The sequence below is a fragment of the Eurosta solidaginis genome, chromosome 2 (genome assembly GCF_040869045.1).
Source record: "Eurosta solidaginis isolate ZX-2024a chromosome 2, ASM4086904v1, whole genome shotgun sequence".
NCBI lineage: Eukaryota > Metazoa > Arthropoda > Insecta > Diptera > Tephritidae > Eurosta > Eurosta solidaginis.
Window position 1 is genome coordinate 239977223 of NC_090320.1, and position 12765 is coordinate 239989987.

The 12765-nt window shown below is 33.8% G+C and overlaps 1 protein-coding gene across 2 annotated transcripts in view; it reads left to right on the plus strand.

Moving 5' to 3' along the window:
• LOC137240725 (bridge-like lipid transfer protein family member 3B) overlaps positions 1–12765 on the plus strand; it is a 151094-nt gene that overhangs the window by 102007 nt on the left and 36322 nt on the right. For both annotated transcript variants that reach the window (XM_067767349.1, XM_067767348.1), the window contains exons 17-18: positions 5746–5766; positions 12511–12653. In XM_067767349.1, coding sequence (XP_067623450.1) covers positions 5746–5766; positions 12511–12653 — 164 coding nt within the window. The remainder of the gene's footprint in view (positions 1–5745; positions 5767–12510; positions 12654–12765) is intronic.

The window sequence follows — 12765 nt, forward strand, 5'->3', positions numbered from 1 at the left end:
TTATCTTCCTTACCTGTGTAAAACCATAGCGACAGTGACCTAGACACATAAATAAAATAAAAATTCGCTTAAAAAATCTTAAAAATATCACAGCAGTCAAACTTATGTATTGCTCCTTCAAAATTTTGTTTCGGCAACCTTACCGATGCCTAATGATTCGAAGAAAAATCGCTGCCTTAATACATGCTGATTTACAAAATATAGCTATCCATCCCAATACGGCCAATCCATGAAGATTCTGCAATCGTGATTGCTTCTTTATTTATTATTTGTTTTCTGGATTGCACCAGCTGCATGGTGCTTTGAAGTTTCAATTGATGTAGATCACTTATTTATCTGCTAGCCCCAATTTCGTGCAAAATAACGGTAAGGCGTTTTGCGTTGGTAAACTGCCTGATGTAACAATGGAGATAGCTTCATTGGCATTGTACTCCCCATCTGTCTATGGCAATGGAATTTGTTTGGATATTTGCTAATGGATGCGCTTCCTAGGAATGTAAGTCCAAAGATGCTTCTCACTTTAGAAAAGATTCCAAATTTAATTATTTTTTTAAATTAATTTTTGTTTTTTTTTTTTAAATAATATATATTATATATTTAAAAAAAAATAATTTTTTATGTATTTCTCAAAATTTTTATACTTTTTGTTATTTTCATAATCTTTTTAATTTTTTTAATTAATTATTATGGCCTCATTCCATTTCAAGACACCCGGTCACAATTGGTTAATTTTTGACAAAGTTATTGACAGTTGAAAAACAAGGTGAATAAAATATCAATTGCGTTTTATCGAATTCAATTGCCGATAAATCCGAAAAAAAAATTTTTTTAGTAAAAAAAAAAACCTGTCATTATTTTTACCAAAGAATAACATATTAAAATTTCACCGAAATCAAAAATCATGTCCTGCGCGGACCGGGTGTCTTGAAATGGAATAAGCCTATGTTAATTTGTCGTCGTGAAGACCGCGTTTGTTATTTTTGTAAATATATATTTCAAAAGTTATTAATTTTAAATTAAATCATTATAAATAGAAAATGAGTAAATTAGAAAAAAGAAAAAAATATTTTTTATAATAATAAAAATAACTTCTAAAATATATATTTTACAAAAATAACAAACCCGGTCTTGAAGGCGACAAATTAATACAATAATAAATTATTCGCCGGTCAATAATACCAAACATAACCATTAATTTTTTTTTTTAATTTCTATACATTTCGTTTAATTTTTATCCTTTTTTGTCAGTTTAATAAATTTTGTAATTTCTTGTTTATATATATTTCTTAATTTTTATAAGTTTTTGTTTGGTTTTTTTACTTTTCTCTTAATTTTCAAACAATTTATTTGGTATTTTCATAAATTTTTTAATTGTTGTATATTTTGTTTTTAGTTTTTATAATATTTTTTTGGTTTTTATAAATTTTGTTTAACTTACATCCGTTTTTATAAATTTAAATACTTATAATTTTTCCTTAATTTTTATATATCTTTGTTTAGTTTTTGTACTTCTTTTAATTCTTATACAATTTCCTTCTAAATTTTTATAGACTTATTTTAAAATTTGTAAAATTTTTTTTTAAATTTTTATAAACTTTTTAATCCGTATAAATTTTCTTAGTTTGAATTGTTTGAATTTTTTACATTTTTTCATATTATAAATTTTTTAACTTTGTTTACATTTCTTGTTTAAACATTAGGGCGGGTCGATTTAAAATTCGCTCATTGCTCTGTGAAAATCGTATTCTAGGGATCAAAATAAGAAACTTTGCCGAAGGAACCATACCTCTAAAACGAATTCTGATGGGCGATTTTTTTGCCTCCCCACAAATCGACCCGGCCTATTAAACATTATAACTTTTTTAGTTTTTATGCATATATTTTTTATAATTTATTTTTAATTTTTATAAATTTTTCTTAATTTTTATACTTTTTTTTAAATTTGTATAATTTTTTTTTCAATTCTGGTTGTTATTTACTTTTATACATTTTATTTGTTAGTTCATTACGCTTTTGTAACTTCTTATAAATTTTTTTAATGTAGAATTTTTTTTTATTTCTAAATATTTGTATAAAGTATTCTAAATTAATTTTTTTTTAATTTTTCTAAATGTTTGTCTTAATTTTCATATTTTTTTTTAGTTTTTATACATTGCTTTTAATTTTTAAAAAATATGTTAAAATTTATAAACTTTTTTTCTCAATGTTAAATATTTTTTTTTTTTTAATTTTTATACAACAGATTTTATAGATTTTTGCGTTAGTTAATAAAAATGTATGACTTCTAGTTTTCATTTGTATTTCCAAATATTTTTTTTACTTATGGTTAAAATAGCCAATACCGTCCCGTTTAAACTTTTTGCATGCCAACGATTTGAATTCTCAAAAAATTTGTTTCTTCACTAATGATATCGTTTACGATTTTTATTATTGCCAGATAAAAATTTAAACTATGGTTTAACTTCGATAGCTTGTAGTATATGGAAAGTGCAGCATGAGTCCTTTAAAAAGTTAAAAAAATAAGCACTCAAGAAGTTTTAAAGTATTCGAAGACTATCTAGTTGGATCTTTTTTCATATATATTTTTTAGAAGTGGCTATACGCTCGAAAGTTTTTCGTTTTCCATCTTCTTTTACTTTCCATTCTCTCTTTCTTTTTCTGCTCTCCATCACCGATCTAACAATTTAGCACTCTGCCGTCCTCTTTCCATCTATCTCCCTCCCCCACCTTATCACTCTCTTATCAGCTCTACTTCCTCTCTTGTATTTACTTATACTACTACCAATTGCCTTTTTACATCTTCTTTTCTATTTGCTTATCTTTCTTTCTCCTCCCTCACAGTATCTTTTTCTTCTTCCCTCTTTCTTTTTCTCGATCTTCTTTGCCGTCGGCTCTTCTGACCTCGGTTTTATTCCATTACTTTCAGATGACAATAATAATTTAAAATATCCATCCAAATTCCAAGTTTTTGATTCCTATAGAATGACCATTACAGTAGACTTCCATCTAGCCATCTTGTTTGAATTTTGAAAGCATGCAATCACTTTCCATATATCAAACTGTCAAATCATAATCGTGTTTCATGCCAAGTTTTTATTCCTTTGTAATACATCCTTATATCGGCGGTTGGGTAGAAGATCGCGTTATATCGGCAGTCGGTTCGAAAGAGTGTTTTAACAACAATAACATTTTCAAAAACGCGCTCTCTCATATTTTTATTGAAGGACGTTCTCTCTAAGAATTCGAAAGGAGAGCGTTTTAACTCAGAAGTTATTTAAATAGCGCCGTAACTTAGAATACATTGAATAAAATTTAGACATTGTGTGTTTTATACACAAACAAATTTTGGTGTCAAAACCGCACTTTGTTGTGTTGGTCTATATAAAACCCAAAATAGTGTGAATTTCCTTAAGAAGTGCTGAGAGAACTATAGAATTTAAATTATAATAATATTAAAAAAATGTATTTTATGTCGGCCGGGACTTGAACCCAGGACGTTCGGTGTGAAAGATGGATCACGCTACCACCACACCACAGCTGCGAATACAAACGCAACATATTTTGTAATAAGTTGTGTGTATAAGGATAACTGTGAAACAAATTTTAGCACAGAAATTCATGCTTATTGCTTGAAGAACACCCGAAAACTGATTCAGCTTGCTCCGTTGAATCTCAGTTGCTGTGCTCACATGACATGTAGGTAAACGCCGCACAAAATTTCCGATGCTCTACGAAGCTCTTGAGGGCATCTCTGATCTAAATAAAAATAAAAAAATTTTGATGTTGCCTCTGCCGGGACTTGAACCCATGGCGTTCGGTGTGGGCGAATCGCGCCAGCACCACACAACTACAGCTTGCTGTTCGCATCTGGCATTACGTAGTACAACGGGAAACAGCGCTGACTCCAAAATAAGCTTTGATATCACTCCAAAAAGTGTAATACTGTATAATTACTCCAAACTTTTTCAGATTGCACTATTTTGGTGCTAAATTTTCAGTACATCAAAATTAGTTTTGATATAACTTCGAAAATGTTAACACTGCACAAAAACAACTAATCACGGACACGCGACGATTCTGGACGATATGACGAAGGGGCAATTCAACGGAATAATAACCGACCTAACATCCAAAACAGACCACCTCACAGGGGTTCTGGGCTTCCAAGTTTCGAACATACGATATCCTTCAAGGGAGGAATGGAAAGTAGGCCTAGACAACGGCAGCGGCATCACAATATACACCGACGGCTCGAAAATGGAAAAGGGAACTGGAGCTGTGATGTACTCGACACATCTACAGCTAAGCCAATCATTCCGACTTCCTGATGCATGCAGTGTATTCCAAGCCGAGGTCTATGCCATATACAGAGCGGCAAAGCTGCTCCAAGATAGTGCGGTCTCCAACACCGACGTAACAATCTTTGTTGACAGCCAAGCCACCTTAGGGGCATTAGAGTCCAACATGATAAAATCGGACATCGTGCGGAGGTGTAGAACCTCTCTGGCTTCTATAAGTCATCTCAATGTCTCCCTTTGCTGGGTCCTTGCGCACAGCAGCATTGAAGGGAATGAACTCGCGGATGAGATGGCTACGAAAGGTTCCGACTTAGACATAATTGAGGTGGACAGCTCCGTCCGACCGGCGCTGAGTTGTCTACTAAGGAGAATCGGCGAATATGAGAACAAGGCAACGGACTTGCTAGGGACCAATAGGGTTTACTGCGAAGTCTCAAGGTCCTTATGGCCATGCTTGGTTAGGAAGGGTACCAGCTTCCTTCTCAAACTGAACAAATCTTCGGTGAGGGCACTTACGGGTGTCATCACAGGTCATTGTGCTATCGCACCAATGCTCCGACGGTCGAATACCAACAAGCTCCCTTTGCAGAAGCTGTCAGGATGAGGAGGAAGAGGAGTCGATCTACCACTTCCTCTTCCGATGCCCGGCGCTTCAAAGAAGAAGGCTCAGATTTCTGGGCCCATGCATACCAACAAGCTCCCTTTGCAGAAGCTGTCAGGATGAGGAGGAAGAGGAGTCGATCTACCACTTCCTCTGCCGATGCCCGGCGCTTCAAAGAAGAAGGCTCAGATTTCTGGGCTCACGCTTCTTCGACAGGCTGGAAGAGGTTGGGAAGGTGGACGTCTCGCTTCTTCTGGGGTTCCTCAGGGAAAGCAAGTGTTTCGTTGAGGACCGCTAGGAAGTAATGGGGCTAAACGAATTTGCCGCCACCTTGTACTTACTGAGGGCACTCACAATGGACAAAAATGTCTCAGAGTAGAAGTGTGCGTATCACCCACTACGACCAGAAAATAAATTTTGTAATAAAGTATTTCGAACCTGTCGTCGAGTTAGAGTGAGCTTCAACTCAGTCGAAGATATGTAAATAAAAATTAAAAAAAATTATACTGTATAAATTTATATTTTAAAAGTTTTTGATTATTATTTTTCTCTTTTCTCTCTCTTTTCAACATAAATTCTCGATGTGTGCTAAATTGTCAACATACATATATCATCATACGTAAACAAAACATTTGTTTTTCACACAAACTTTTATCTGTAAAATATTTTCGAACACCTAAACGTAAAATAAAAACTTACTTAATTCAAACACTTAACGATTTTCTTATGCACTTAACAAAAAAAAAAAAAAAAACAAAAATCAAAAAACCACTTTAAAACACAACTTACAACACAAAAAAAATCGTATAAAAAAACAACATTCGCCTAAAATTCATTAAAAAACAGAAAGCTCAGCAAGCAAACAAGGTATATGAATAAATTACATAAACACAGAATTTTTCTAATATTTTAAATGAAAATCTTTATTATTAAAAAGCATTAAATTTCTCTATTACTGTCCGTTCAGTTGCTCAACTCTAATTGCATTTTTTGGGTTCGCTGTGGTTTTTTCTAAGTCTTTTATTTTTCCAACAAAAATTGTTGGATTTTTTTTTTGTATTGATTTGCTTGATTGATTTTATTTGTATTATTTTTGTTTTATAATTTTTAATTTGAGTAGTGTTGTAGTTTGTTATGCATTTCTATTCTTAAGCCAAGTCCTTTGCTTAAGCCCCTTAACCTTTACATTATCTTGCTAAGAGTTTTGAAATTGTTTGCGTTTGTTTGCATTATGTTTGATGGACTGAACAGTTTTTGTTCCTATGAATGATTGAGGGGTAGTTCCTCTTTTTATGGTAGTAATATTGATGTAATTATTAATAATAATTAAAAGTATAAATATAATGAATGAGTCGTAATAAAGCGCTCCTTGTTCTCTCATTATGTTAAGTGTCAAGGTAGTTATTATATAATGAAGTTACTACACTGGTCGCATAATTTTTGGTTTATGTAAATTTTTGGACTTAACTCCGTCACTTAAGCGAACTGATTATGAATCTTATATACAGTAGCGAATAGAAAAATAGAAGTGGCAGTATTTATCAAATAACAATTGAATTCATTAGAAAAAACTTCTATGTATGCAAACGAATCTCAAAAAGGTTTTTGAAAAACGAGGCGAACCCGTGAAATCAGCTGTTCTATCAATCAACTAAAACTTACAGCTTGCGCTGCCATCTGGCGTATGGCAGCAACTGCCGGTAACGCAGTGCAAATATTCACAATAGTGCCATAGTACAAATAGAATTCTTTGTGAGCTCACAATCGTTTATTTTTAACAAATTATTTTAATAAAATATAGCTAAACAAAAGCACTAGGACCAAAAATTGCTCAAAGCTCGCTATTCGCTATTCGCTCGCCCATAACATTCGGGGAGTGTCTTTATCGCTACAACAACAACAACAGCACCGAAAGGAGCCGCCTAAATGACGCTATGTTTGAATTTGGTTTCCCCAGAACTTATACGACTGTGCAAAATGACGTTCAGCAACACCATCAGCTCAGTTATAATTGGGAAGCGCCTCTCCGAGCCGTACGAAATTAATGAAGCTGCAAACAAGATTTCTTTAATTTGATGCTGAAGAGAAGATAAACTGCAATTACTGGCGTATGCTAACAACATCGATATTATCGGCCTGAACACCCACGCCATAAGTTCTGCTTACTTCAAAAAAGAAGCGAAAAAGATGGGTTTGATGGTAAATGAGGACCTTACGTAGTACCTACTGTCATCAAGAAAAGATTCAGCGGACTTGCACCTTGGCAACCACGCCACTGTTGGCAGCCATAATTTCGAAACAATAAAAGTGATTTGAAAAGTTATTTGTGAATGCGGGCATAAACCGACGCCATTCTTTACGATGGGAACCGTCATCGCAGAAATTTACGTGAAAGAGTGTCATCAAAAACGTCTTGTGTCAGCCATAAGTGGTTTGTGGATAGTAATGTATATATTGGAACGATTTTCCGTCATCCCTTTCCAGAAAAGTTCGGTCCTTTGGACAGCGACGGATAAATGAATCAATTTTTTTTTACCTGTCATTGATATAAATATATGTACATATATATTTCCAAGCACTTTCGATTGTTTTTTTTTTTTTTTGCAACAACGGCTTATGAGAAAATAAACAAAATATTAGGGGCTCGCTTTGTCTGGCCAGGTGCACGGATTGCACAGATTGTTTTTATTCTACGACGAAATATGCAAGACAGCGAAGCTATAGCATACAAACTGCGCCAAAAAATGTGAAAAGCAATTGCTTAATCTTTTTCGTGAGTGAAATGAGATTGAGAGGAATACCGTTGTACCAGGGTTGATTTTCATTTCCTACAATTCGTTGCACGAAAATATACATAGCTTTGAGCATACTAAAAATTGCACAAATTGCATATAATTCTTTTTGCGTTTTTTTGGTTGTTGTGACTTTACAACTCGTGCAATCCATGCATTCCGTGCATCGTTTGCAAGACAACGTGAATCTCCCTATTATATTTTGATTAATTCTTTAGAAACCATTTGTGATCCAGTTTAGTCGTAGTATCGTTTCTTGTGTCCAATTTTTTGTCAACCTTATATTAAATTGCCTGTGATTTTACTAGGATTTATAAAAAACAATCGTGGATGATTTCAAAACATTATATAGTTTAATAAGTTAATTATTTTAGGGGCTTCATTCTGTATTGAGAACGATAGCTAAGATGAACAAATCGTTTTTAACCGATTTCTTTTAGCAATATAATAATTTCGTTAGGGCTTTATGTTTCTTATATTGAGGACCGGGTTTCCAGTTCAAATGCAACTCTGTTTGTCAGTTAAAATACACTTAAACTTATTCTGTAGTTTTAAAGTCTGCTTTAAGTGAAGTTTAAGCTGAACCTAAGCGGCCGATCTGGCAGGATTAAACTCTAGTTAACTAGTCAGCTGTTTGCGTTCGTTGGTAATGGCATCGAACATACCCAACAAGCATTTGGGCTTGAATACCATTAGAGCTTATGTTGATATCTAGCATACTTCTAAAATCTCTAGAGTTGTTACGAAGCAGTGCCTCAACTTGAGAATCAAACAACTTGAGAATAAACAAGAGTTCTCAGCAAAAAAGAGAATTTGTATATTCATTTGGGAACTATACATTTCTCAAAGTCTCTCAAAGGTTGGATAATGATTTGAGAATGCCGTTGGATATCAAGTCGAGAGCTATGAATTATACAAAGTTTCTCAAAGGTTTGATAGTGATTGGGGGAATGGTTTTGAATATAAACTTGAGAATTATCAGGTTTAAAAATAATGAGAGAATGACACTGGATATCAACTTGAGAACTAGATATATATTTCTCAAAGGGTGGAGAAATATATTTTTTCCATGTTTGTTTGGAAAAGAAAATCCAGCTGTTGCCGTATATACAAATAATCTATATAATAGAAAACCAATGTTTCCGTACAAAAAATCCCACACCAAAGGTGGCCTTTAACTGGAGTTTAAGCAAACTTAGTTTAAATTCAGCTTAACCAAATGTTGAAACCCCGGACCTAGGTCAAACAATAAGGCGGCAGCTATTTCCAAATGATATTGTAACGAATTTAGGGAAAGTCCGGTTATTTGCAACCTTCTGCTAACGTTCGAGTCGCTAAACTGTTGAATAAATAACTCCAATATTCAATAATGCAAAATGGTCTTTATTATACTACTTTGATAGTACTTCACAATAACACTTCTGCTTCACAACCAATAGCGTGCTTAAATCAAAAAGGGATTACTGATTACTCAGCTTGCGCTGCTTTTATACTCTCCGTTGCTTCATTCGTATATTTCTACTAAAGTTTAGATGTTTCGTATTCTAGAACTGCTGTATATCCTGCTTGGTAATTTCTATATACATGTTTATTTGTAGTTGATGTCTTTCTTATAGCCATATGCGGGTGTATGCGTGAGCACTACTTCGGCTGATGATTACATCTGTTTATGATATATCTTTGTTGCCTTGTATGTATGTGTGTAGCTGATGATTGATTTCTTTTACGTACACAAAAGTGGCAGCTTGCTTTATTGTTGTTGTGCTTTTATTTATTTAGTATCAGCTTAGTGATGCTAATATTCGTCACAATATGTTGCCATCGTTTAACAGAATGAAATCACATGAAAGATTCGTATCTGAGGCGAAACGAAGGTACGTTTCGTAAGACAGAGTGAGGCCCTAAATCCTACTTAAAAAATTGTAATTACGAATATCTTAAAATATACTTTTAAACTGAATGCTGTTAATTATATTTGGTTGCTTCTTTGCTAATTTGTTAAATTTTGGCTTAATTTTTTATTTTCGTATTTTCTCATGTAATATTCTCGTACTATCAATTGGCATTTATTCGCACACAATAATTGTAAACAGATAAATAATTTTTGAGATTAAGACCGTGCTTCTATTCTGATAAGCCAGATGAGTATTTGCTGAAAGGATATTTCATTAGCTGTGTTGTATATGCATATGCACTTAAACTTTAAATGGACTGCTAAATGCCCAACTTTATCTACACTTATGAAATTGTTGCGCATAAAATTATTACTAAATCTACTTTCTAGTTTGGTATGCCCTATACACTATGGCGGAAAAGGTTTGTGCCGCCACTATCTCTCCATACACTACTACTATGTGTATTTCTCCACGGGCGTTTCTTTTAGTTGCAAATAAAGATGCATATACAAAAGGAATGTCGGGTGTCCCTACTTTCAAGTTTGGTATGCCTTATACACTATGACCGGCTATTATTTTTTGATGGGACGCCATTTGGCGAAAATAATTTGCCAACATCTTAGCTAATAAAATTTGAAGGTCAAATTTCATTGCCATAACGTTAGGCAATTGTTGTTTTCACTTATTGGTCAATTCACTTTGTAGTCAAAATGTACGGCAAACACAGTTGACGTTGTATGACAAACCGTTTTTATTGATACGCCCAAGTTTTTAGTCAAATTTGACCACGTGAAAACCAAGTATTAAATTCACCCCCAGTCATTTGATGTCAAAGGTGTTTTCATTGTGCCACATAACTGACTCAGAGTCGATAAGGCAGTACGTGGTCAAAACCTAAGCTAAAATTGTGTGCTTATTTATTACGCAATTTCATTCATTTTTTCCGTGGCATTATAAATTGATTGCTCGCCAGTTGGCAAACTTATTTGTCACTTTGTAGTCAAAATGTAGCCGTGCATTTCATTCAATTGACCACCAATGATACGCCGTTTTCATTGATTTGAGCTAGCGAAATCCAAGCATAGCTGACCAGCAATGTTTATTTATACAGAAAATACAAAATTGTTGCATACTTCTAGGCGAAAAATTCGCCCTTAGTTCTTTTTGTGGCCTTCCGCATGCTTTGCACAAAGAATTTTTCTAGATCATCTATAGTGAACTTTGCCCCCTCGCGCTACATCTCCAACGCTATTTTATGCGAACCTAATATAATGTTTCATCATTAACAGCCATCCCGTAGCGAAAACTTATACCAATTGCAAACACCAAGAAAGGAAAATAGTGATTTACCACCTATTCTGTTCAACTCAATGGGTGCCTCGCCTACCTCTGCTGCCACAGCTTGGTCTCGATAAGAATATATTCTGGGCCAGAGTGACTCGAGCCTTTCGGTTGGGACACCATAGAGTCCGTACGTTCTGGACAATGTATCCCGTTTCCCGTTTTTTTTCTTATCAGGAGACAGTCTGGTAGGCTGACCCTTTTTTTTTTTGTATCCTAAAATAATACTACAAATTACTATATTTCCTGAAATTTCCGACTGTATAGTTACTCAAATATGATTTGTGACGGGGGCTACGAGCGTGTGTCTATTTTCTGCATAATCATACAATTAGTTCTAATCTGTGACTTCGGTATCCTCCGTCGACTCGTTGGTGCAGAAAACGGATAGGCGAATCTTAACTAACCTCGAGCTTTCGGGTTTTATTTCTTAGCATGGGCACTGCGAAAGAGGGTCGCATGCGCCGATTGTTTTCATTACTTACTCCAACCTGGAACATTTCTCGTAAGTCCATGATATGAGCCTTTGAATTCCCGAATATCTTTGCGCCGTAATCTGCTCTTAAAAAAATCCGAATATTCGAGATAACAAACTTTTGTAAACTTCGTAGAAAGTTTGCAACCGCCCTAGTTTGCTTTAAAAAGATACCCTTTTTTTGATACATCGAAAAAAAATGTATTACTATAATTAGTTTGACTCTGAAAGGCTGTGACATAAAAAATAAAATATCTATCTTTTTCGCTTAAAAAAGTTTTTTAAATATTTTAACGCGTCCGGTAAAACTTTATATCTAAACCGTATACATCACTAATTGGCTAATTCATGATCATATTTCTATAACTCATTAAAAATACAAACTAGCACTTGATATACAACTACACATACAGCTCATGAGCTATACATACACACATACATGCATAATGCTAAAAGCTTCTTTGCACTGCATGCAATTTCTGAATGCACCGATGAAAGTAGAAATGAATTGTAAAAAACAAATATCTATTTTAATTTTTTTTTTTTTTTTTCTAATCATTAACGCAGTTCAGATTTTTGTGCATTTTATATTGTAAACGTAACGCTGTAGCAAATGTAAGCCACGTATCATGAACACCTTTTTTATTTGGAAATGTTTCTCTTCACATTTTCCTTTGTATTGACAGTTGTTCAATTGCTATTCCGAGTTGAAAAAACAATACTACGGTTTTCGATGTTGCATATTTGCAATAGCGTTGCAAATGGATAATCGTGTATTTTGTTAGTGTATTGTGCATATATAATAAACCAGTTTGCAAATGTAATGATGCACAAAATCCTGAACTCCCCTAATAGGGGGAATACTCCAAACAAATGAATACTCCAAAACAAACTACTCGTATCTACTATTAGTTTAATTTTGTTAATATTGTATTAAGCTCTCGCTTTGGCTATATTTCCTATAGCTTTGCCTTCATGTTGTTGTATTTTATAGAAAACGCTATGCTATATACATATTTTTTAAATTATACTTTAAACATAATATGTGGTGCTCTATTTTTTTACATGCAATCTCTACTACCTCACTAAATATCCAAAAAATATTTAGAACAAATTTGGTGCACGTTGTAAAGCTTGGAATTTGGCGCCGTACAATCCAGAGTTACCACCATGTATACGTTTGCGTTTAGAGGAAACGTTAAATCCACCAAAAGTCCATATAAATGTTACTGACAAGAAGACTATACAAAGGTGAGTTAAAAATGTGTTAATTTCGTAAATGTCTCTAAAAAAATTCTATATACATATAGCTCAATTTTTATTTCATCAAGGGAACTTAACGTAAGGTTAAAGGGCCAATCCA